The sequence below is a fragment of the Callionymus lyra genome, chromosome 19, assembly GCF_982586985.1.
Source record: "Callionymus lyra chromosome 19, fCalLyr1.hap1.1, whole genome shotgun sequence".
NCBI classification, from domain to species: domain Eukaryota; kingdom Metazoa; phylum Chordata; class Actinopteri; order Syngnathiformes; family Callionymidae; genus Callionymus; species Callionymus lyra.
Window position 1 is genome coordinate 14968725 of NC_141836.1, and position 21301 is coordinate 14990025.

The window sequence follows — 21301 nt, forward strand, 5'->3', positions numbered from 1 at the left end:
GTTACTCAACAAAAAAAATCAACTGACCGGAGGCCACAAGTAATATATATATATTTATATATATATATATATATACACAGTATATATAAATATGTTTTAGTTGTTTATTCTGAATGGTTTTGATCATTATTTGATTTATTTTTTGCCTTTACTAAAAGCCTGAATTTGCTCTGCACCCTCCATGTATTTGCCATCACAATTCTATATTTAATACAACATAAATGAGAGTATAGAGTTGTGTACAAAAACCATCAATTTTAACCTTAACTAAAATATATTCACTTGTTGTTAAAAGTTTTACATTATTTAATCAATTGAATGCAGATTGCTGCAAAGAAAATGATGAAAATAAAATAAAATTTACTATTTATTTAAGGCCAACATTTCTTCATCTATTATATTTTTGTTTGTTTCTTTTCTATAAGATTGAAATGAAAACTGAGACAAGAACAACAAGAGTGAGATTTGTTAATTATTTAACGATCAATTTCTACATTGAACTTCATTGAATTTTTATGACACTTTTGGGTTAATAATCTACATCTTATTGCAGTCATCCATTGTAACTTTGAGGTAATTATTGATTTGTCGCTTCATAAACATGTCATCTTTGACAATGACATGTACGAGTTAGATAAAATATTGTTTTAATTATCAATTTTATATTCAAATGCTCTAGAATTGTATTGTTTGGAATTTAAATCTCAGTTGCACTTTTTGACATGGTTCAAGTATGTTGCCTCTGATTCCAACAGAATTAAGGATATAGAGTAGAAAATGATTTTTTTTTGGAAAGTCATAACAAAAGTCCTTAGGCCTGGTTTTCCACTCCTTCTGTTGACATCACACAAAATGAACGCATGAGTTTCCCTCCTTATAAATTCACTTTGACCCCCCCTCCATCACCTTTGCCTCCTATATTTAGCTCCTGCTTCTCCTGGCTTCATTCTTACTTAGACTCTGCCCCAAGCTGGACCCTGTTTGTGTCCAGCTTAACTGGAGCAAGGATGAAAGCTGACTCACAGTCTCATCAACATGCATGGCTGCACAAAGTCATACGCAGGCTGGCATGCACGGAGACGCAGCTACATGCATGAATTGTTCGCTTGCATGATTGAAGATGTCCCAAAATATGTTGAGCTGAAACATGGCCTATGTCTTATTAATGCTCCTGTCATAACATAATCTTATTCACTTTAATAGTAACACGCCTGATGTGACAGGGCGCTGCTCCAGGACATGTCACCCTGGAAGAGATGTTTAAGTTGTCCCTACAGTGAGTCACACGGCCCCAAAGCTGTCCCCGCGATAACTGCAATCCTGCTATAAAAAGAGCAGCTGACGCAGTAATGCTATAGATAAACATACACACAGCTTGGACCTTCACAGACTCCATATGGTCGGACGCAGATATTTTAATTCTGGGAACACACTGAGGAACATTCACAACAGTGAATTTCAGAGTCCGGTGACCTTTAGAATTACATACAGGCAAAATGTCAAACCCTGTTGGTTCCTACAGTCAGAATAACCAGAGGGGCTGACAAAGAGTATCTACTCAGAAATATAGTTCCCTCTTAAAAATGTATCCATGAAGTGTTCGCATGTAAGTTATAGTTACTACTACCATCTAGTGGCAACACAGGGTATTTAAAAAACGCATTACAATTGCATATCTATAAAAAGACAGAGCCAAGATTAACCTTAATACATAAAAGGGTGATTAAAAGTAAAAACATACCACATCATTAATCATGAGTCTTTGTTTGGTTTTGTTTGTAAAGAAGTTCAACTGAGGTTGAATTTTTAAAAAACCTTTGTGATTATTAATCTTCTTCCAAATCCTCCGACTTGATTTTCCTCTTTGGTGCAGGTGCTTTCTTCTCCTTCTTCATTTTATTCATTGTGTTTTTCACTTTTTTGCTTGTTACTAACTCCTCCTGTTCCTCATGCTTCTCATGTTTGGGTCTCTTCAGCTCTGGATTTTGTTTCAAGTATTGGAACTTCTTCAAGTCGGCACAAAACAGGACCTAAAATGAAAAGGACACCTCAGTTAAGCGCCTTACTTTGGAAATATACTTGTACTTACAGACTGTGTCCAACCAGCGTAAGGACCCCAGAGCTTTCTGAAAAAATCCCCTGGAAAAAAAATATGCAAGAAATTAATACTTATTTATTCTTATTATTTATACGTTTAATTTTTTTTTTAATGAATGCATATTAAAGACTCACCAAGATCTCTGTGAAGTTTATCTGTGATGCTTTTCGGTTCTTTTCCAGAAGAATATCTATAGTCCCGCTTTGCGATTTGCCAAACATGCGTGTCAATGGGTACTGCATTTGCTTTGTCCAGTGACATCAGACAAACACAATTAGCCACCTATGGGAAAATAAATAGTTTAATAGAATTTTTAAAAAAAAGTTGGCCCTTTAATCTGTTTTGTACCTTGGTGCCAACACCTGGTAAGGAGCGCAGCGCGTCTCGTGCCTCTCCATAAGGAACGCTTCGCAGACTTTCAAGCCACTCAGGCCCATGATCGTCCAAAATTTTCTGTGCACTTTGTTGTAGGAACGGGGCTCTGTATCCAAACCCGAGTTCTCTCAGACGTGCTTCTACACCATCACCTGTGAAACACAAAACAGGTCAAACTGGACAACTGTGTGATTCTGATTAATATGCTGAAGTTATACGGTACAACATAACCACGATCAACAGCCATATGTATTGGAAGGATGCAGTACCTTTAAGAGTCATGAGTGAAGGAAAGTCGTGATACGATGTTTGATCCAACTTGCTAAGAGGGGTACCAAGGGCCTCACACAGTCGCTCGATCATTCCCTGAATCCGAGGGATGTGGTTGTTGGAAGTGCAGATGAAGGAAAACAGGCATTCAGTAGGATCCTGGCGCAACATTCTAATCCCTTATAGAAAGCAAAAAAGCCAAAGATTAAACATCACATCTCAATCATGTACTCATTAATGGTTCTCCACAATATTCACTAACCTGAAAAGATATCCGCAATCTGTTTAAAGTGAGTGTCTGCTTCACCCCATTCTCTGTAAAGATCTCCAAGGTTCACATTCAGCTGGAAATAATCTCTCAGCATTGTCTCTTCTTCCTCAGCTCCACTTGTGACAGCCACTGGATCCTCTTCCGTCTTTACACATCCTTTTAACCTTTGTCTTTTAACACATTTCTCAGGGGTTAAAACATCAGGACCTTGGATCTTTGGATTAGCTTCGTAAACATGGTACCACAGTCTGTCTTCCATTTGAGTTAGAGTCCACACTCGTCCCTTCATAACTCCAGTCCAATGGCCTTCTGATGTCTCCCTCCAGCTAGGAATGATTTCAAAAGTAATAGAATATAAAAATGTATCATTATTATGATGTGTCCAATGATAAGTAAACAAAAATAGATGACTACAATGTCTATGTAATATCATTGTAGCAAGAAGGAAACAAATACGCATATTTAGTAATAACTATGTAGTTATGAGATACTTATAACAAGTAGATATACAGTGGGTGGTTAACTTATGTAGAAAGCGACTATCCAAGTACGAGAAGTTGATATTAAACAGTTTAAAAACATACCGGAAGGATTGTCCACATGCTAGGGTAAGATCCAGACGTAGTTCCGACTTTGGACAAACTATAGATCTCCACATTTTCGCTCCCGATGACAGAACCGCGTGTGTAGCCATGGCAATAACTGATGTTTACTTGTTAAATACTGACCATATGCTAAAGACTGTCTTGGAGGAAAAAAGGACGACTGAAAACACGTTGATTACATCGAAGTGGCAAAAAAAGATCTTTTCCGGAGTTCGCGTGGGCGACAAAAAACAACCGTGCGTTTTACATCCGTTTTAAGTTTTTAAAGAACAAATATCTATATCACACTCAATTCTGTAGTTTGTGTGTACGTTCAAGGCTGACGAGAAAAATAAATCAAAAGTTTAGCTTCATTGGCTATTTAAAAGACAATTAAAAAAAAAATTCTGACGTAACATTACGGTAGTTTCGCCGGCCCCTTCCTGAAATGTTCAATACAAACGCGGTGATTGGCTCACGAAGCGTTGGCTGGGCGGGACTTGACCAGTTCTTACTGGCGATTGGTTACAAGCGCTAATGCTCTCTGTCTCCTATTGGCCCATATTTTAGTCTGTTTCCTAAGCGATCTCTTTTGCCGGAAGTCCCCCTTCTTCAGAAAGAAAGACAGCGAGTGGAGGTGGCGTGGCTGCTCGTCGGCGACTACAGTGAAAATCATGGAGGAAACCCTGACGCTTTTCACGTCCATTGGACTCAGCGAACAGAAGGCGAAAGAGACGCTGAAAAATGAAGCTCTCACTTCTGTTCTGAAGGACGCAATATCCAAGGTTCGTCTGTTGTGTTAAGAAGTGTTGGACAGCTGCGGTGCCGAGACCAAGTTCTGACAGTTGTTTTTACTACTAGCCACTTGTGTCACACCCTATTATTAACTACTATTTTTTATTTTATTTAGAATTTATCTTTTAAAGTATCCACTAATCGTGTCAATTCTTCAAAAAATGTGTTGAGTGTAATTTTATTTACACACAGAATGACAACAATACTGATACAGTTTCTATATTTCCACAGGCCTCATCTGTTGCTGGCTCCTCTGGACTGGACAAATCCATGGGCACGTTGTTGTACAGTATGGCATCTCGATTGAAAGACACCAAACGTGTGACTTTTCTCTCTGACAACATCGCTCAGCGCAAGATCTCCACAGAGCTTCAGCTAGCAGGTGATTTACTCACCTTTCTCAACTGTTGCACATTCCAGTTGAAGGAATGACGTGGGACAACTAGAAGGTTTTTAATCTTCTTTTGATTCCATTCATTGGATTGAGGAGATACAGCTGACAACACGCAAAGATCTTCATGTTAATAATTAGATTGTAAAAACTGTTCTTTGTATAATCATTTATATTTATTGGAATTCTAATCACCCAAAGGAACCAAACCAATGGATCAATAAATCAGAGGGTAATATAGTAAATGATTGCTTGATTTTATCATAAATCCACTTCTATTCATCAATCTGAAAGTTATGTAGAAGGTTCCGCTTTCATTTTTGAAATGACGGTGAAGTAATGTTGGAATACATCCCTTTTTTTTAACACAGCTTGTGGTTTCCACAAAAAAAAATTAATTTAGAAAAAAAAACAATTAACTGTTTCTTGTCACTTCTCTAATTCCACAGCTGCTTTGGACTTTGTGAAGAGTCACCCTCAGGACCCGCTGAACCAGAAGCAGTTTGAAGAATCGTGTGGTGTTGGTGTGGTGATAACACCAGAGCAAATTGAATCTGCTGTAAGAGCCACAGAGAAAACAGTTGTCAGTTAACAACCCTTGCCTGCCTGGTTTATGACTGGAATGTTTCGCAGGTGGAGTCTTTGGTCAAGAAACATAAAGACAAGTTAATTAAGGAGCGGTACCACTTCAACATGGGGCTGCTATTGGGTATGATTTTCAATAATCACATAATATGTACATTTTAACTGAATAAATGATTTTCATCACAGGAGAGGCACGCTCCGCTCTGAAATGGGCAGACGGCAAGGCCATAAAAAATGAGGTGGACATACAGGTTTGTTTGCTCATAAAACAGCTTTTATTGTTGTTTACCATCTGTTGATAACTGACTGTTTTATGCCTAAAAGGTGTTGACCCTCTTGGGACCCAAGACTGAGGCTGACATGGAAAAGAAATCTAAGGTATATGATCCACTGTTTTTTATTTCAGCAGAATTTCTGATAGTTGAGCTGTTGGATGCTCATTTTATCTTGCTGTCCATCTTTGGACATCAAAAGTGTCACTTAGTTTTATGTTTTGGATAATGTTAAACACAAAGTTGGCAAATACAATAAGTTATTTTGTATTTTATTCCACTGTGTATTTGTATAATAACAATATCCCGAAGGAGACCTCCAGAGTGATCAATAAAGTTTATCTATCTAATATAACAACTTTTGAATGATAACAATGTGGTATGACTTTCTTGAAAGTGTTTGTGTATTTATTAGGTTTTAAAAAATTATTCATTCCACAAAATGGTATCTACTTTTTTGTTAGCCTTTGGCCTGTTGAATTATTATGATTAATGTATATATAAATACAATATGTGTTTGATTTAGATTTTTTTTTGCAGCCTCAAAAACCAAAAGTAGCGGAAAATGGGCCGAAGGTAAAGAAAGAGGAGGTGGCAGTGAATGGTGAGTAGCTTTAAAAAAAAAACTTCAATAATGATCTTGTTTATATTGTAAATGATTCATTTTCAATGTTCTTTAAAGGTGTCGCAGAACCACCGTCAGAGGGCAGATCGCTGATGGAGCAGTTGCGAGGAGAAGCTCTTAAGTTCCATAAAACGGGTAAAAATCTATTTTACTTATTTAAAGGGCAACTAATGAGAAAACCCAACTATCCTGAATCACTCGCATATTTGAAATGTTGAAGTCTTTCTCTCCAAGATGCAGTAAGTCTCTCATCATGACCAAGTTTTGAACTTATTGTTCTATAAAGTTTGACTGAAATGTCGGCGAATGAGGGGTAACAAGAGGGGAGTCCATCATGACGCAATAATGGTCTTCACTGCTCTTACATTCAGCTGTTATCATGCCCCGCTCTGTTTATCAGCGAGTCCCTTGGAGGTGGTTACTTCTGACATTGATTACGTGTGGTGTGATTATTGTAATCAATATTTCATCTCCATGAACACTAAGCATTATTAGCAGGCGGTGCTTAATAACACTTTGTAATACAAATATTTAAATGAAAAGCGTTTTGTACAAACAGACGCATACTGATGATACAATAGAGGTCCAAGATATATTTAAGACACACTTAAATCAACACATTAGTTGCCCTTTAAAGGTCTTAACGTGACTACATTAATAATTTTGCATCTTTTTCAACTTTGACTTGCATTGTCCAGGTGAGAACTACACAACTGAGGGTTATGTAGTCACACCGAATACTATGGAATTGCTAAAGAAGCACATGGAGCTCTGTGGTGGACAGGTAAACTAAAGTTGTAATACATGTAAAAGATAAAATAAGTACAAGATTTATCCATCCTTCTTGCATCTATAGATTCGCACCCGTTTCCCACCTGAGCCTAACGGCATCCTCCATATTGGACACGCCAAAGCCATTAATTTTAATTTTGGCTATGCAAAGGTGAGTGTTGCTTCCCCTGATTCAGCAGCTTTTAGTTAAATCATGAAACTGTATGTTCTTAATGATTTGCTCTAGGCGAACAATGGCATTTGTTTCCTGAGATATGACGACACAAATCCAGAGAAGGAAGAGGAGAAGTACTTCACAGGCATCAGGGACATGGTGGAGTGGCTTGGTGAGTACAACAGTTGGACCTGTATCTTAATTATATACCATTAAATGACAATTTTTTGGTTTTGTTTCTAAGGTTACGAGCCGTATGCCGTCACGCATGCATCTGACAACTTCCAGCAACTCTATGATCTCGCACTTGATCTGATCCGCAGGTGAGCAGAAGACAACTTTTACTTTCACAATGCTCTGGATTTGTGTGAGTGGTTGTCAAGCAAATCATTTTCTGCATGTAGCATAACTACTCAACAACAAGCTAAGTGATAACATATCTTTGTCATTCTTCTCGCCCTCTGTCAGGGGTCATGCTTATGTGTGCCACCAGAAGGGGGAGGAATTGAAGGGTCACAACGCCCCTCCATCACCGTGGAGAGATCGTCCCACAGAAGAGTCTCTGGTGCTTTTCCAGAGGATGAAAAAGGGCTTGTTCGCCGAAGGAGAGGCAACACTCAGGATGAAGACGGTCATGGAGGACGGGAAGATGGACCCGGTGGCATATCGAATCAAATACACGCCACATCATCGGACCGGAGATGAATGGTGAGGAGATTGAGTTTTGATCGATTATTCATGCAAGATAATTGAGTTGTTTTTTTCCTTATCAGGTGTATCTATCCCACTTATGACTACACCCACTGTCTGTGTGACTCCATAGAAAATATCACACACTCGCTGTGCACCAAAGAGTTTCAGGCCAGGTAAGCAACGACTTGATAACACAGGCATGAAAGTAATTCTTATAATTGATATTTTCTTCTGTGTCAGACGTTCTTCTTATTATTGGCTATGCAATGCCTTGGACGTCTACTGCCCTGTTCAGTGGGAATATGGCCGCTTAAACCTCACCTACACAGTCGTGTCCAAGAGAAAAATAATCAAGCTGGTGGAGACCGGCGTCGTCAGGTATATTAAGCAAGATTCAATTTCCTTTTCCACACACTGGTTACTGATTAATGACTTATTTGTAGAGACTGGGACGATCCTCGTCTCTTCACTTTGACTGCGCTCAGAAGAAGAGGATTCCCGCCAGAGGCCATAAACAACTTCTGTGCTCGGGTATGCCAAGTACAAAATATATTTGTGTAGTTTAATTTGGTCTTTAAAAAGCTGTCCCTTATTAGGTGGGGGTCACAGTCTCTCAGACGACAACAGAGCCTCATCTGTTGGAGTCATGCGTGAGGGACGTTCTGAACGACAAGGCTCCTCGTGTCATGGCCGTTCTGGAGCCACTCAAGGTCACCATAAAGAACCTCCCAGAAAATTCAATGGTATGTGACTTCTTCATGTAACATGTTCAACCGTTTCTCATTATTAGATGAGTGATATTATATATTTTTTGTCGTCTCCTTTCAGTCTGAGGTGCGAGTGCCAGACTTTCCAGCCGACGAATCTAAGGGCAGCCACACGGTCGCGCTCTCGAACACCATCTTCATCGAGCAAAGTGACTTCAGAGAGGTTAGTCACGACTTCTTGTTGTACCTCATTTGAATTGATTGAATTATAACTGTTGTGTTTGCAGGTTATGGAAAAGGGCTACAAACGTCTGACCCCAGACCAGCCAGTGGGCCTGAGACATGCTGGATATGTCATCTCTGTACAGAAGGTCATCAAGGTGAGACATCACAATTCCTTTTTGCTCTCGATATCTGTGGGACAGAGACAATAATTGGGGGTTAAACCGGCATTTCTGTTTAATTAATCTTTGGTCCAAATATATTTAGGCTTTTCAATCACGCTAGTCCAATCTCTTATTTACCAGGACGCTCAAGGGAAGGTGGTAGAAGTGGAGGTGAATGTATGTAGCTCCGACTCTGCTGAAAGACCAAAGGCCTTCATCCACTGGGTCAGCCAGCCTTTGACGTGTGAAGTTCGCCTCTACGAGAGACTGTAAGATGACGTGTTTCGGGGGGGGGAATAAAGTCACAGTATTTACATTTTAAATATATTCGTAGGTTTTTGCACAAACACCCTGAGGATCCAGCCGAAGTGCCAAATGGCTTCCTGACTGACATCAACCCGGTGAGTTGCTCTTATTTCTTTGATACTTGTTTGAAGTATGAAATGATTTGCTGTGACGGTTGAAATATTTTCATTTCCTGTCAAGGATTCAATGCAAGTGATCAAGGATGCCTATGTGGATACCTCGGTCAGAAGTGCAAAGGCTTTTGATAAATTCCAGTTTGAGAGAGTTGGCTACTTCTCGGTAGACTCTGACAGCACAGCAGACAAGGTAAGGGGAGAAAACAAGTTGGACCCCATCCGCTCGATCATGGAGTATTTTCATGAAATATTATTTTCGTTTTGATTCACAGCTCGTCTTCAACCGAACGGTCACGCTGAAGGAAGATCCCAGGAAGATTTAAGCAAATCATATAGTAATAAAGTCGTGCTTCCTACTCCATGAGCCCTCTGACACATGTCCGAAACTTTTAATCCACTGATGTGGTAAATCGAAAACAAAACAAAAAACTGTACACCTAATCTAGATCTTTTAGATTGATCCAAGTCTGAATTTGAAAGTTTATTTTATTACATAAGCATAAATAAGACCATCTCTGAAATTTTGATGACATTTTCGCCCATCTCTCCTTAGCAAGTGGATGACCACGATTCTTTCAATAGTGATGCTTGAACCGGTATTACCATGCCAGCGCCACGGGCCACTGCCAAAATAGTTTTAAATCATGCATCTTGCAAACAACAAACCATCTTACAGTTTGTAAGAACATGGAACCTCAGTCACAGCTGCCATCCTACCTCCTGAGTTGTGTTGCCTCAAACATCTTGTTTTGAATACTAACAAGTTGTATGTGCATTTTTTGAGGGGAAAAAATAAAGGAAACTGAATCAATGTTTGAGTGTTTTGCATCAGTTTAATCTTTTAAAATGTACAATTAAGATATTCAAGGTTGATGATTGTGAGACTAGCAAAACTTTCTTAATGTTTATTCTGTCTGAGAATAGTTGTTTTGTTGCCTTTACTATACATTCTGTACAGGTATTATGCTGAGGAAGGGAATTAACTCTCGGCTGTCTGGACCTTCCTGGACGCCGTCCGTGGACTCTCTGCATCTCTAACGGTCCACCTTTAATGGGCCACATCTGCATGGACCACTAGGAGCGTTTCCCTGGCAAACCCGGGTTTTAAGGTGGACCGATATCTCGTGGTTCTGCTCGGACTCCCTGCAAGTCGTCCGTCGCCTTTAACAAACAATCCAGGTGTCGCGAGACTACCTCGGCGAAATCTCGCGAGAGCGGGAGAGCGTCACAACTAGCTTGCCTATTGGTCTGCTGTTGATGTTGTAAGATGGCGCCCAGCGAAATATGAGATAAAACTACATCTACATTAGCAAAGGGAAAAATTATAGACGAGGGTTTTGTCGGCCATTAAATACACACATTTGCGCCTTTCTTTGGAGAAAAGTCGCAGTTTGAAGCCCAAAAGAAACGCGTCCGGGCGGCTCAGTTGGGAAAGAGGTAGCTAACGTCTGCTAGCATTGTACACTTTTCTTTACGTCTGACAGCTTTTTTTTCGCGTGTTTATAAACCGGATAACATGTTATTATCATGTCATATATGCAACGATACGCTTTTTTACTTGCATTTGAATTGTTCCAACGCAACCGTACTACATACTACGCGCGGCTAGTTAGCTTTGCTAACGTAGCTTGTTGTGTAACCAGCGGACACTTTTCTGCAGCATATGCGACCCTGTTTTTATAAGAGTCGCGTTCTGTGCTTCGATATGACAGATTCTTCAGTGTTGAATGCAGTTGAATTAGAAAGTAGCCGCGCTTTTGCCTCAGCTCACAACACACGCATCTTAAGTTAACCCTTTCCTATTATCTGCTGGAGCGCTGCACCTCCACCATGCCTTGTTTTGATAGTACGTCATATGAGTGCACGTCATACGACAATACATTTGAATCGTTGCATTTAAAAAGTCAAGATTGCTTCATCCATACTATCCTGCATTAGACTCATTATTTGCATTTTTATTTTCCAGAGCATCCTTTTAACAAAGTGGAGCTGTGTGTGACGCCATGAACAACTCTTTGGATAGTTCCGGATCTTATGAGGAGCTTGTGAGGCAGAAAGCTCGCAGCATCCCTCAGCATCGCATGAAAGAGTTTTTGGAATCTTTAGCGAGCAAGGGTCCGGACGCCCTGCAAGAGTTCAGCCAGCAGTCCGGAGATGTCACGACGACGACCACCAGTATGATCTACCAACAAGAAACAAATTGCATCTACACAGATAGCACGGAAGTCGCCGGGTCTCTCTTGGAACTTGCATGTCCGGTAGGTGTTGTTGCTACTTAAGGAAACGTGTATTCTTGCTTTTCTGACATTTGTTTGTTTTTATAAGGTTCAAGTGCAAGTCCAGCCACAGCAGCAACAGATTCAAGATGCGTCTCAGCAGCAAACGGTTCAACAGAATGTAGAGCAACAGATTGTACAGGTTGGTAGTACGAGCGGGAAAATCTCACTTAACTGGCTGCCTTTAAAATCTGAAGAGATTTCTTTACCCAAAACAGTGTAGGACTCTCAAAATTAGATATTTTTTTATTGCCATTATTAGTGGAAGGTTACACCAATAAGGAATGTTCTTTGGTACATAAGTCTAACATTAAATATATATAAATAAAATACAGTTTCACCATTTATAAAGTGCATATTACAGTTTAAACGTGTGGACAGTTATAATAAGTTTGTGTTTGAGTCTGATGGCTTGCAATATTTATTCAGCATTATTCTCTTGCCAAACTGCTTAGTTTTGCAATGCTTGCACTGTGTGTCATGCTTTGTGTTGTCAAACTGGAAATTATGCCCAAATGATGCCAAATCTTTGCCTTCAGCAAAGACGTCTGTATGATCTTTCCTTCTGTCGATCTGGCCGTGTGATGACATCTTTTTTAAACGCTTTTGGGATATTTGATATCTGTTCTGAAACGTATCAAATGGGAATAGTGAATTGTTTAGGTTGTTTTTTGTTGCTTTTTTTGGCACAGTCCTAATTGATTGTGATTTTTTTTGTTGGTGTATTTATTTTACCTAAAATGTTTTGTGTTAACTTTAAATGATAATCATTCCTACACCTACTTCTTTCCTATTCCAGGTCCAGATCCAAGGTAACCAGCATGGGCAGATGCTTGGTCAGGTACTCCAAGTACCCTCTGGTTCCCACCAGCAGCTTCAAGGTGTAACTACCGCACAGTTGATTCAGCCTGGGGATCTCACTGAGGAGCAGCACCAACAGGTACAGTAAGCAACATGTGTCACAATGGAATAACTATAATCATTATTTTACTAAAACGCTGATGTTTTTGTTTTAGCTTCAAGCGCAGTTGGTGGCAGCTGTTGCGGGAGGACAGCAGATCCAAATACAGACGGTGGGAGCCCTTTCACCGACACAACAGCAGGACGGCACAGAAAGACGGATACTGGGAACCACAGTCGCCACATCGCAGGGTGCGGGTGTACTTCAGCCAGCCAAGAAGCGAAAAGTGGACATGCCAATTACTGTGTCTTATGCCTTGCCCGGTCAGCAAGTTGCTACAGTCCTCGCCATTCCTCAAGGGCAGGGTCAGCAGCAGAGTTACGTCTCCCTGCGACCAGACCTCTTGACTGTAGACAGCTCTCATCTTTACAGTGCAACGGGAACTATCACCAGTCCTACAGGAGAGACATGGACCATACCCGTCTACTCTGCTCCGGCCGGGTCTGGGGGTCGAGAGCAGGTCACGCACATAGCCATTCCGCAAGAGGCCTATGGGACAGTCCAGGTCGCTGGAGCAAACACTACAACAATGACAACCTTGCCAACACAAGTCACTATCGACGGTGACAAGCTTAAGTGTGTGACGAGTCAAAGTCAGACGGCACAGGCCGTTTCAAGCATCACAAGTTCCGGGGTCATGACGGGACAGGAAGAAGTTGTCCACACACTAGCCGCAAATACCTTGTTCCCTGCACAGCTGATGAACGGAAACATCCACATCCCAGTGGCAGTCCAGGGGTATCCTAATGCTACACAGTCACTGATTTGGGACCCACAGCAGCAAGTGCTACACACACAAACACTTACTGGACAAGACGCACAGAACCTACAGGTAGCACACTGCAGCTTCTTTACTTGTTCTTCTCCTTAAATCCTTTAATTCTGTGATGTTTTTGCTAATACAAGACTCATCCCTATTTTTTTTAAAAAGAACAAGCATGCAGGGGATTATTATTTCTTCCCATGTAAAAACTTTATCAATTTTTAGCTGTTATTCATGAACTTGATAAAGTCAAAAGCCTAAATTAGTCTAGACTTTTTCTCTGACGTAGATTAATAGAACATGATTTATCTCTGGTTTTAAACAGGGTCAGACAGTGGTGGCAGAAGTGGATGGTCAAGGCCAGCAGCAGGTTCAGGTCCAGGAGTTGTTGCTTCCTGCCACCCTAAAGCCAGAGGAAGGACTGGAAGTGTGGCGGATCTGGGCACAACGGAAAAATGCAGAATTAGAAAAATTGGATAAGCCAAAACTAGCTCCCATAGGCCGTGAGTGTCCAAGATGAAAAGTGAAAGCGGTGTGTCGGTTTGTAAAACCTGCCTTTTTCTCTTTGTTAGGCCGTCAAGCTCTGAGGTTCCAGGAGGATTTGGTTTCAAGCGCAGTTGCTGAGCTCTGCATGGGTCTGTCCATGATGACGACAGAGGCCAGGGGGCTGGAGGGGGAATCGTATGAGGCTGACGTGCTTTACTATGTATTTTTGTGTATTCAAAAAGTAAGTTAACAAAACATTTCTCAACAAACACAGGAATAGGCACATCTCAAACTCTGATTTTCTTTTTTCTTTTTCCAGTATCTTTTTGATAATGGTCGTGTGGATGACGTATTTTCGGATCAGTACTACACACGCTTCGCTCAATGTTTGCACCAAATCCTGGAATCCTGGAGTCCATCTGTTCATCCCTTAGGTAGGTCCAACTTTTTTTAACCTACTTTTTGGATTTACAGGTTCAAAATATTTATAATTTTAGGTGGTTTAATGAAAATGCATGATATTTTCAAATTTTAGTCGCACCTTATAGTCGCAATTATTATATCGCTGAGGTTGCGATTTTTTTCAATGTTCATTTAATTTTGAGCATTATTTTGAGATGAACAATAATACATTTTAATGTTAAGTTAATCAGGTAATGTATTAGATTTAAAAAATGCATAAAAAAGAGGACATTGAAAAAATAATTGAAATTTTTGAAAATAATCGCAATTATATATTTTTTTAATAATCGTTCAGCCCTAGTCTATAAGCTATAAGTCCAATGGAAAACTAGTGCAAAACCTGTATGCTTGGAGAATGTCTTCATGCTTGTGCGTAATTTCATCCAGATTTAATTATTACTAAATATTAAGGATTAAAGCAACAAAATGAAAATATACGACCCTGGTGGAAAAGTATCACAAAATGATTTGGTTCAAAGTTGTAAGATCACTTTGGTCACAGTCATCTGTGCTTTGAACTAGAACGTTTTAGATCAATAACTAATTCATAATTAAATAATAATAGATAATATATATAATAATTTGTTAATCATTCATTGTTCCATTTCATGTCTGTGATATTTATTCAACTAACCAGCTAACCCAGATTATAGTTGGGCAATTATCTGCAACTCATTGCTAAATTTCAGCGTAATTTTGTAATCTTTTCATTATGAAAATCAACTATTAATAGCTAATTTGTTGCTTTTTTTCAAACATGTTCTAATCATACAACACCTCTTCCAACCCAGGATATATTATCCCCAGCCATGTGACAGAAGAGATGTTGTGGGAATGTAAGCAGTTGGGGGCTCACTCCCCCTCCACACTGCTCACTACGCTGATGTTCTTCAACACAAAGTGAGTCCACCAGATTCTTTTTCCACATGCAGGGTTCAAATGCTAATGTGTGACCCGTCTCTCGTACTAATTCCTCACAGGTATTTTCACCTGAAGACGGTGGAGCAGCACCTTAAAGTGGCATTCTCTAAAGTTTTGAGACACACGAGGAAGAGTCCCAACAACCCCAAAGACAAGAGCACCAGCATCCGCTACCTGAAGTCCACCGAGAGGTTCATTGGCCAGAAAGGTGAGGCTCAAACCAAAATGGTTCACGACAAAAAGGATGTTGAAAATCAATCTGTTTTCAGTCACAGACGACATGTACTCGGAGCAGATGGAGGACCCCGAGAACCCTTTACGATGCCCAATCAAGCTCTACGACTTCTACCTCTTCAAATGGTAAACGAACGCATCACAAATAATAAAAGAACACATGCGTGGGAATTCTAGAATTAGATAAAATTGCAAAGTAATTCGTGCTGATAAAGCCACGAACCACGACTTAAATGAAAGATAGACTCTGGAATAGCTTCGCCAACCGTGTTTTCATTTTAGTCCGCAGAGTGCTAAAGGACGCAACGACACCTTCTACCTGACCCCGGAGCCCGTGGTGGCCCCCAACAGCCCCATCTGGTATTCCACTCAGCCAATCTCAAAAGAGCATCTGGAGCAGATGCTGGCTCGCATCCTGGCTGTCAGAGAAATCCAGGAAGCCATTCACATGTCGGACAGTGGGCATTAATGGAGCCAGAGAGAACTCTATTTGGACTCTTCTTCACCCAGCCTTGGATCACTAGTGGCAGTTTTGTACTCTTGCGCCCTCTGGTGGTCAGGACGAGCGGCATGTGTCTGTTTATACGTCGACATATATTCTATATATAGACTGTACATACACTTAACACATACAGATGCTTGTGTCCGACGACTTTCTTCGACTTCAAGTTTTCTTTGTTCAGCCAAAGGATGATTGGACCTTTTATTTAAATGTTATTTTTAACTTTTTACCAATAGTGTGAAGCATTAATATACTTCTATTTGTTTTAATCTGTACATAGATATTGCATATATATTTCCACAGGGTAGGACCTGCACTCTTTCTGCATCTTTTTATTTCTCTGCTTTTACATTCTTTGCCTTTTACTCTTGTAGGTAAAAAAAAGAAAACAAATATGTGATATTATTATTTTGTTTAACAGGTGGTTTGCACAGTAGCGTCTCCATGTTGGAGGGCTTGGTTGCAACACAAGGGAATTAACTGCAGTACTTAAACTTGCCACATGATGGAGATGTGACTTAAAGTTCACATCAAATATTTATCTGAGCAAGACATCACATATTCCACTAAGAATCACTGCAAAAGCTGTTTCCATTTCGAGCTCCTCTCTCCTTGTATGTACAGTGGTGGGTCTCGAGCCTCTGAGGTGAATGGCAGTGCCTGTGGGTTTTTTTTTGAAACATGACCTTTTTCTACATCCACCATGTGTCTGCCTTTCTAGCCGGGCTTGGTGTCAAAAACCCTGCATCCTCTCAGTATTGATCGATGAAGTTGTTATTACTGATGCACAATGATTTTTTAAAAACATTAATAATAAAAGGCATCTCTCAACATTTCTGACAGAAAACCTCACAGTTTGAAACCATTAAGGAAGTCATCTCTGGCTGTCATTAGAACCGAGTCAGTTCTGGAGCTGGTTGGACCAGTTGGTTTGTGTTTTGTGCGCGTCAGCATTAATCAGGTTCTTCCAGTTTTCACTAGGGGCCCCTCGGGCCATCTTTGAGCGTGTGACACGTCCACCTCCTGCAGCAGGTAGAGCAAGTGTGGTCACATGACTTCAGGAGGCGTGAGATCCGGGGTTGAACTGCGAGGAGGTCGGCAGGAGACGCCGGAATAGGTTCCCCGGGTGTAACATCTGCAGCATGTTCTGAGGCTGATCTGAGGCCTTGTGTCTCTGGTGACGGTGTCTCCTCCTGCCGGTCGGTTCTCCCAATCCAGAGGAACTCTGGCGTTGGTCCTGCGGGTCGACCACGTTGGCGGGGGAACCTTGAACCGTGGCGCCGCTGTGAAACAAATAAGTTATTAGATTTAATCGTGGGTCGGTGTGCTCTGGATTCCTCACCTCCCTGCGGATCCTCCACCGAGCCAGTGCAGCAGACACTGGTGCACCAATATGTACTGCTCCTGAGAAAGGCAAAGGTAGAAAGGTCAAGAAAATCCTCCAGTTGACACAAACCATTAGAGCTGTTTGAACAAGCAGAAGAATGAGGCGCGGCTGCATCTTTGTACTAAACCTATGGAAACAAATGACTTTCAAATCAGTCTAACATGTCAAAGATGCAACAAATGGAATTAAATTCAAATCAGAAGTTGGTGTTTTATAAAACCTTTACAAAATCATGGTATCTTGCTACCACTCATTTTTGACACGTCACTAAAATATGGCTAAAAATCTTGAGATAAATTTGTCATTTAAAAAAATTAAAAAGAACCAGATAGTTGTGAAATAACCGGTGAAGCAACTTATTCATTAATTTTCTGGGGGGCTAGAGCCTATCCTAGTTTCTTTTGGCAAGGAACGGGGGGGACACCCTGGACAGGAGGCCAGTCCGTCACAGGGCACAAAACCAAGACCATTCACACACTCATACCTACGAGCAATTTCCCAAAGTTCCCAATAAACCCCAGTATACTTTAGAACTGTGGGAGGAAACCGGAGTAAACCCACACAACACAGAAAAGGTCACAAGTTGACTCCCTTCGGACCTGGAAACGAACCTGCAACCTTCTTGTTGTGAGGCAAGTTTCCATCTACCACTCATTTCCAAATCAAATACGACTAGATGGTTGTGAAATATCTGGTGAAGCATCTATCCTGGAGCATTCTCTTCCTCCCCTCACCTGGTTCTGGACCATCCACATCCGATGTAGACGCAGATCCTCCACCGCTGCCCTGACATCAGGTCGAATCCCTCGAGCGCACAACTGCATGAGCCACAGCAGGGTCACGAACGTCCCGGATCGACCGACCCCTGCGCTGGAGACGATAAATAAAAGCTGTTTTTAATATTTCCAAAATTGTCTTTTTGGCCCAGCTTAAATCTCGAAGGGTCAAAGGGTCGAACCTGCAGTGAACCACAGCAGGCCCCAGGCGAGGAATACCTTCCAGATGCTGCCGCACATGCTCGGTAAAGATACAAAGGGCAGAGGGTTCTTTGGGCACCCCTCTGTCCGGCCAGGCGGGGTAGTAGTAATGTGTGATTATCCGGTCTGCTGCACAGTCTCTCTGGAGCCACAACAGTGAGTTCTCGCTCAAGTCGACAACAGCAATTTCAACATCTCACCTGTCGGAGGTTAATGGTGGTGACAAAATAGTTTGGACCTCGTTTCCTGGCCATCGTCGTCACCTGGAAGAGCCCGTGATAAACCGTCCCTCGCTCAAGGGGCCAGTACTTGTCGCACAGGACCTGAGGATGGAGAAAGATTAATGTCAGTCAAATGTTTAAAAAAATAAAAAAAATCTTCTCACCGAGTCCTTGTGTTTCAAGGCTGTCACCATGACGATGACACGTACGTTCTGCTCCCACACCATCCTCCAGAAGTCAGCCATGGTGTTGCTCATGGGACCCTGGGTGCAGATGAAGTCCCTTTCGGACGACCCGCCCTGAAAAAATGGACCAATTCTTTCTCGTGAGAACGTTGCTAAAGTCTTTTAATTGTTTCGTATGTTACCGGCACAAAATTTGCGTTGATGTAGTCAGAGTGTGGGTTGGAGTTGTGGGTTGAGATCCTCACCCTGCAGTGGTCATCTGTGGTTGGTTAAAAAAGTTTATTTTTTGTCTCTTCAAAGACATATTAAACTCACTCACATGGTAAGATGTAGGGATATCGGTTCTTCTCCCGGTTGGACTCTGAGTCTCCAGCTTTGGTCGGAAGGTCTTTTCCCACCTCCTCCAACTCCTGACACGGCAAACAATTGGCCACGAGTCCACAGAACTAAACTAAAAAAAAATAAACAATTACCTCAAACTCTTTTTTGAATCCTCGGTTGTCGTAGGCGGCGAGGGCCTGGCACCGGGTGAGGAACTCCTGCATGATCTGAGCTCTGGGCAGTGGTTGCACCCTGTCACACAAACATTTAAGCTTCATCCTTCCTTTGTCACAAACATGGCAGCCATTGAATAACTTCACTGAAGACACTTCAACAATGGGAAAAAAAATCCACAATTATAAGCGGAACAAATGCTAACCACCTGAGTCTATTTATATCCCCAATAATATCCTGAAATGAGTCATTTTTATTGTTTTAAAATAAAATGCATTATCAATTTCATCATTAATTTATCAGATCCGAAGCAACCGTGACGCTTCTCTCATGTCCAAGTGGCGTTAAGATTTAGGATAAATATTTTTCGAAGTTATCAGTACGAATAAATGTTTGTCTTGTGGTTTGAGGTTTAAAGCTCAAATGTGTGCTTTTCAGAAGACGAGGAGATTAGCTTTGTTAGCTAGCATATCGTTATCTTTTTTTTTTAAACGCAACAAGTAGTATTTGTGGGGTTAATCCCCCTGGATTTAAGCATATTGCCTTGTGATGTTCTGGTTTAATGTGTAATATGCTACCTTCTAGACAATTAACCAGGCTTTTTTTCACAATTAATGTGAATAATTCACCTGTTTAAATGTTAAAAATAGTGTATCTTATATAAGTATAAATAAATGTCAAACAATATGGCTTATACTGTATGTGAGACAAATCTAGGAAACTCGAGGTGGAATGAATACATTGAATATTATTAAAATCATAAAGGCTGGACTGTTTTCTTTAAATATTAATGACCCTCAACAAATTCGAGAGCTAATTTTTGTCGTTCTTTAATAAATAGTAAAAGTTGCAAATAGTAACGTATAAATTATATCAACAGTTTTGAATCATAAATAAAAAAAGGAACATTACCTCATGTTTGTATTTTGCATTAATTCAACGTAAGTTGAATGTTGATGTCATGGATCAGTTTGGATGCTGTAAAAAAAAGGGAATAGTGATTCAGAAAAAAGCTGTTTTACACATGTTAGTGTTTTTTTTCTCTCTTTTGTTGGTAAGAAAAGAGTAAAGAAGTCAACTACAGAGAAACCTGACACCAGCTGGAAATGTAAAACCCAACACCAGACATACACATGACAAAAACTTCGAAAAAGAGGATTGTAAAAGCAGCTATTTCACTTGTGTAACTACCAACAGACTCCAGCACTCACTAACAAGAGGGTTCTTCTTCGTCACAAGCCGAATAAACTAGAAGAAAAACCTGCTCTACCACCTCATATTTAACAACAGCAACAGTACCAACAGGATCAGTGTATTTTGGCTTTACCTTTTCAAAACAGGGCCTCTGGTTTGATCCCAGGCAGAAGCCAAACAAGCACACAAGTCATCCTCACTGATGTCTGGTTTTAATGAAAACTTGGGGTAGAAGCTCCTCAGCCAGGAAGTAGTTGAATGGGTGGAGGCAGTGGGTGGAGCACGTCGCTCTTTACACTTGAGTTACTGCTGTCATGACAGGCCTCGCTGTCCTTTGTAATACTCCTTGAATTTGGAATGAAATATGTCCGTCTGTTATGTAAGATGAGTCATGTGAGACTCAAGCTTGTCATTGCAATGTTTCTACAATAGTTGCTGTTTTGTTTTTGTGTGTTTTTTGTTCATCATGTGACTAATCCACAGAACAATAGCAGTGAAAGCCTAAAGAGTGATTTGGCATCAAAATGTATATATATATATATATAAATACAGTATATCTATATATCTAAAAATGTCTGATTTGATCATGATGATAATAATGTATATATATATATATATATAAAACATACACTATTGTTAAAGCAATTGTATATTTAATTTATATAAGTAAATATCTATAATATACACTTTAGTAAATGTTATTGTTTGATTGCAGTTGACAATATGTACAGAAATTGCAAAACAAAAGTGATAAAGAGAATGTGTATAATTCCAAGTTTATAATAGTACAATTACCAGGGCTTTCTCCCTGCGCAAT

At 40.5% G+C, this 21301-nt stretch overlaps 4 protein-coding genes across 5 annotated transcripts; 2 read left to right on the plus strand and 2 right to left on the minus strand.

The window, feature by feature from the left end:
• Window positions 1–1395: 1395 nt before the first annotated feature.
• Window positions 1396–3994, minus strand: ogg1 (8-oxoguanine DNA glycosylase). Its single transcript, XM_087781307.1, has 7 exons — window positions 3599–3994; window positions 3006–3340; window positions 2743–2922; window positions 2447–2625; window positions 2233–2380; window positions 2090–2139; window positions 1396–2030 (listed from the first exon to the last, which is right to left on the minus strand). The coding sequence occupies exons 1-7, from the start codon at window positions 3706–3708 to the stop codon at window positions 1827–1829; spliced, it is 1206 nt and encodes a 401-aa protein (XP_087637433.1). The 5' UTR covers window positions 3709–3994; the 3' UTR covers window positions 1396–1826.
• A 219-nt stretch (window positions 3995–4213) lies between these two features.
• Window positions 4214–10231, plus strand: qars1 (glutaminyl-tRNA synthetase 1). Of its 2 annotated transcripts, none has more exons than XM_087781889.1 (23): window positions 4214–4383; window positions 4625–4775; window positions 5234–5343; window positions 5418–5493; window positions 5556–5620; window positions 5694–5747; window positions 6182–6245; window positions 6324–6401; window positions 6965–7050; window positions 7123–7209; window positions 7285–7384; window positions 7457–7535; window positions 7681–7920; window positions 7986–8078; window positions 8146–8283; window positions 8349–8436; window positions 8502–8648; window positions 8734–8835; window positions 8900–8992; window positions 9140–9267; window positions 9333–9399; window positions 9485–9610; window positions 9693–10231. In XM_087781889.1, the coding sequence occupies exons 1-23, from the start codon at window positions 4273–4275 to the stop codon at window positions 9741–9743; spliced, it is 2334 nt and encodes a 777-aa protein (XP_087638015.1). In that variant the 5' UTR covers window positions 4214–4272; the 3' UTR covers window positions 9744–10231. The 2 variants fall into 2 exon arrangements, with proteins under 2 accessions (XP_087638015.1, XP_087638016.1); XM_087781890.1 differs by having other exon boundaries at window positions 8740–8835.
• Window positions 10232–10664: 433 nt separating this feature from the next.
• Window positions 10665–17052, plus strand: LOC148059671 (transcriptional regulator QRICH1-like). The gene is made up of 12 exons (XM_087781409.1): window positions 10665–10857; window positions 11387–11678; window positions 11746–11838; window positions 12496–12636; window positions 12713–13489; window positions 13746–13923; window positions 13993–14147; window positions 14226–14340; window positions 15160–15268; window positions 15349–15497; window positions 15559–15649; window positions 15806–17052. Exons 2-12 carry the CDS (start codon window positions 11424–11426, stop codon window positions 15990–15992), a joined length of 2250 nt encoding a protein of 749 aa, XP_087637535.1. The 5' UTR covers window positions 10665–10857; window positions 11387–11423; the 3' UTR covers window positions 15993–17052.
• On the minus strand, window positions 16421–20741 carry LOC148059672 (receptor-type tyrosine-protein phosphatase V-like). Its single transcript, XM_087781410.1, has 11 exons — window positions 20618–20741; window positions 20203–20268; window positions 19269–19368; window positions 19115–19205; window positions 18978–19054; window positions 18775–18909; window positions 18590–18712; window positions 18371–18531; window positions 18147–18282; window positions 17368–17429; window positions 16421–17308 (listed from the first exon to the last, which is right to left on the minus strand). Exons 2-11 carry the CDS (start codon window positions 20220–20222, stop codon window positions 17083–17085), a joined length of 1131 nt encoding a protein of 376 aa, XP_087637536.1. The 5' UTR covers window positions 20223–20268; window positions 20618–20741; the 3' UTR covers window positions 16421–17082.
• Between the last annotated feature and the right edge of the window lie 560 nt (window positions 20742–21301).